This window comes from Trachymyrmex cornetzi, unplaced genomic scaffold (genome assembly GCF_001594075.2).
Source record: "Trachymyrmex cornetzi isolate Tcor2-1 unplaced genomic scaffold, Tcor1.1 scaffold1032, whole genome shotgun sequence".
Lineage (NCBI taxonomy): Eukaryota > Metazoa > Arthropoda > Insecta > Hymenoptera > Formicidae > Trachymyrmex > Trachymyrmex cornetzi.
The window spans coordinates 19,085-23,209 of NW_017295579.1; the positions used below are offsets into that span (position 1 = coordinate 19,085).

General features: G+C 34.6%; 1 protein-coding gene across 1 annotated transcript; it reads left to right on the plus strand.

Annotated features, from left to right (window-relative positions):
- The first annotated feature begins 1,246 nt into the window (after positions 1–1,246).
- On the plus strand, positions 1,247–1,678 carry LOC108758816 (uncharacterized). The gene has a single exon (XM_018503965.1). It carries the CDS (start codon positions 1,247–1,249, stop codon positions 1,676–1,678), a length of 432 nt encoding a protein of 143 aa, XP_018359467.1.
- The last annotated feature ends 2,447 nt before the right edge of the window (positions 1,679–4,125 follow it).

Genomic DNA, 4,125 nt, shown 5'->3' on the forward strand with positions numbered 1-4,125 from the left:
ATAGTTACGTCCTGCTTGTCAATTGATTCTTATCAGGCGGACGTTACAGTTGATAATAATAATCAAAGCGCCATTCAAATTTATAATAATAAAAAAGGAAGTATAAATTCAAATAATAAAAAATAAAGGTAACAAAAGCACATTAATTCTACCATATATTATACAAAAGAGAAATAATCTCATATAAATATCGAGACTTTCAGTTGTATTATTACAAAAGTGTGAATCTAAAAAGCAAACATACATGAAAGCCCTGAAAGTAAACAAGGTTAAATCTAGAGGACTTATTTTGATATACAAAATACCATGTTATACTACCAATACTGAAAATGTACGTATAAATATAATATAGAGGAAAGTCGCCGATTCTGACATACCACTTTGTTTTTAGACAATATTTATTAAACAAAAGGTAAAAATAAAATTTTAAAAACGTAATTACAAGATGAAAAGTGCCTTCTATCAGATAGTATAAACAGTTTTTATAATACTATTTGCAATTTTTTAATAATTAATTTTTTCGTAAGGTAAGCATAAATGAGCGTCTGACAAAATGGGCTCCAAAACTGACACAGTAAGCAGTAATGCTACGTATTCATATTCTTTTTATTTTACAAGCATTATCTGTATAAAGTACCTACAAGTGAATGTACATAAGATTTTCCATAACCTTTTCACTTCGTTATAAAATATTTTTATTGAATTATGGGGTAATATCCACCTTAAAAAAATTTTTTTTAAATTTTTTTTTGCTTATATTATGTAAAAACATGTTAAGAATGATGTAGGATATGCTCTATAACTGAAAAAAGTTTGTAAGTGTCCGAAAACGATTAATTTGTGAAGCAACTCCAAACGCGTGAAAATGACAAATTGAGTTTCGGAGCGCGTTTCGCCCCTTTTACTCGTTACCGACGGTACGACGGCATGCTAAATAGTTTCTAAATGAGGTACATATGTCGCTACTTGGTACTTTGAAGCAAGTATTGAACATACGTTGCCGGTGTTGCCAGATTAGCCGTTGAAATAGAAGCGCAAACACGTGTTGCGAGCATTGTGCGGGCAGTTTTCTCGTGCATTCGAGTCGTGTTTTCAATTATTTCGCGAACTTTTGTGTCGAATCATGAGTGATAAAGTGAGTGACGACAACCCGCAGCAAAAAAAAGATGCCCGACCGGACTGACATCGTGGTGCTCTTCGAGCGCCATCTTCAGGGACTATCGATGATTACACACATAATCTACCAATGCATAACGATGTCTTCAACGCCATTAAACCAATTTACGATGAACTCAGTTCAGATGATCTTTTATCTCGCTGCTTGGGAGGATTCACTCAAAATGCAAATGAATCGTTCAATTCCGTTGTGTGGTCGATCGCTCCAAAATCGATTTCAAGCGGAAAAGACATAGTCGACATTGCTACAAATATTGCGGTTGTAACATTCAACGATGGATTACGCAGTATTATGTACATCATGGATGTGCTCGGCATCGTTGGTCAACAATGTTACGAATTTTGTTCACAATCCGACTCGCACCGCATTCAACACGCCGAGCGCTCTATATCCGATGCCGCCAAAACCAGCTGTCGCGCGGCAAAATCAGCTAAAAAAATAGCCGAGCTCAACGAAATCGACGTAGAAGGCCAGCTATATGGTGCTGGGATAGCAGAGTAAAGGTAAAAAAATCAGCAAGCCTATATCTTATAAGTATCACGTAGAAAATACGTTGTCAAACTTTAAACGCGTTTTTCTTGAAATCACTTTTTCAATCACGGCAGGCAGTAGAACTCGAGTAATTTTTATCCGATTGACTTGCGCTTTGGCCTGTAGCTTCTTTGATAGATTCTCTAGAGGAGTACACACGATTGTGAAGATTGATAAAAAATTACATTTTTTATAAACAAATAAAGGTTGATTTTTTAGTCGAAAAATCGGGTTTTTTTTTCATTTTGTTACCAAATTTTCAAAAATCAAAATTTCTTTATATCCATGTGTACTTCTATAGCTATACTCATGTAGATTAAGAAAAACTTTTGCTCATTGTTCCAGATACGATCTTCGGTTACTTCTACTGCCTGCCGCGGAGCGCCTCAAAAAAATTGGTCATCAGTTCGCGCACTGCTGCGCCGCCATTTTGTACTGCCGATTGAAATAAAAAATTTTTTTGTGTACCTTAAGACATGTGTAATAACCCCTGAAAACTTCATCTTGATCGATTCGTTAGCAAAGTCACAAAAAATTCACAAAAAACCCGTTAATTTTTGACGATAAGGTGGATATTACCCCTTATGCTTACTTATGTACCTCTTATATGAAAGATTATAATTATTATATAGTACGCTATTAGAAATGTAACCACGATCTTTTTTTACATGTAAATAAAGCTTGTAGTTATGAACGAATTTAAAAGTAATGAATGATTTAACTGAAAATTAAGTTATAGTAATTACTTAAATGTAATGAACGTGTACATTAAATTTATGAAATTTAATGTATCAAATGATTTTAAATTAAAAATCGTATTATGAAAAAATTAAGAGAAGAAATAATATAAATAAAACTTATTTCGAAACTACAAGTATTTAAAATGACGTAATATTATCAATAATATAGTTACTATTATTTAAACCACACAATTTGCAAAAAAAAATCGTAAGAATTTTATTTTTGCATTCGTAGAATTCGTCTTTAGTTGATTTGATATAGAAACAAGCCACAGACATACGAATTATGAGTTTGTGCTTCTTTAATTAGCTAAACAGATCATGATTTTATTAGTATTAATAAAGTGCAATAGTTAGTTTCTGAGAAATAAGGGGGTGTCACACTTTAGGAGACCTATGTCAGTATCAGCGACTTTCCTCTACATAATGTGAATATAGATGTTTAGCATTACCAGTGTATATATATCGGGGAACACAGTCTTCGTCTCACATAGAAAAACCAAAAGATGTGACGAAATCTGCACTGAATTAGACCAATATTACATGCGTCCGTTCTTTTGTCGTACGACAAATTTTTTAAGCCTGTTGATTGGCTATAGGAAAAAGAAGTCCGAGATCCTCTTTGTCTTGCAGCAATCAATAAGCTTGAAAAGTTTATCGTACGACAAAAAACGAATAAATTTAATAATATTAGCCTTAGGGCTATTGCAGAGAACGAGATGTAACGAGACGTAACGAAACGTAGTCGTGACTGGTCGGAAAAGTGCTTTGATCTCGGAGACCAGATACGACTGTGACTTCTACGTTTTTCTCTGTCATAGTCAACGTCACGACTACGTCTCGTTACGTCTCGTTACATCTCGATCTCTGCCACAACCCTTAGAATCTATAGATTCCGTAACTTTTAAATAGTTGACTCTTTCGTTATCGTTGTACGTATTGTCGTTGCGCAACTTTTTTATATTATACCAGCATATGTAATGATAACGACATTGTTAAGACTTAAACGAGTATAATTAAAAAAAAATATCGCCAAAAATAAATCAGATATCTCATGGGAAACTCTGAACGGGATTAATTAATATCAAACATATGTTATATAAAAGTCGATTGAACGTCCTAGGAGTAATAGCAAATTCGCTACTAATCTGAGAAAATGAGAAATATGGAAGCCATCAAAGAGACATAGAATGAAACTGTACTTACCGATCTCGTAACCAAGTGCCACGCAGCAGATGCCTCACGTACAGTGAGTACGCATAATTCTCTCTGACAGAATTATTACAATAATTCCAGTCTTCGTAGTGAGAAATTAATTCACAAGACAAACGGAAGCAGGCACACGCACAATAGCAACGTAAAAAAGCGGTAAAACGTACGTCCAGACAAATGCCGACGATAGAACCCGATAGAACCCGATGGAACACGATGGAAGCATTAAATCCGGATCCTCATACGGGCAACAGCGCTCTGACACCGTTTTTTGGTGGAAAGGCGGTTGTGGGAGTAAGGCCCTGCACACAATAGAAGGAATAAGGAATTAAGAATAACCGATCTCAACTTATCAGAAACTGTGTATTCGGATATGTCCGATTTCTAATAGGTTAAAATCGTTTGTTCTTCATTTCTAATTCCTTATTCTTTCTATTGTACGTAGGACCTTAAACTTACTCCCAT

Excerpts from the sequence above, each read along its gene's own strand:
- LOC108758816 (XM_018503965.1), top strand. The coding sequence starts at position 1,247 with ATGCATAACGATGTCTTCAACGCCATTAAACCAATTTACGATGAACTC.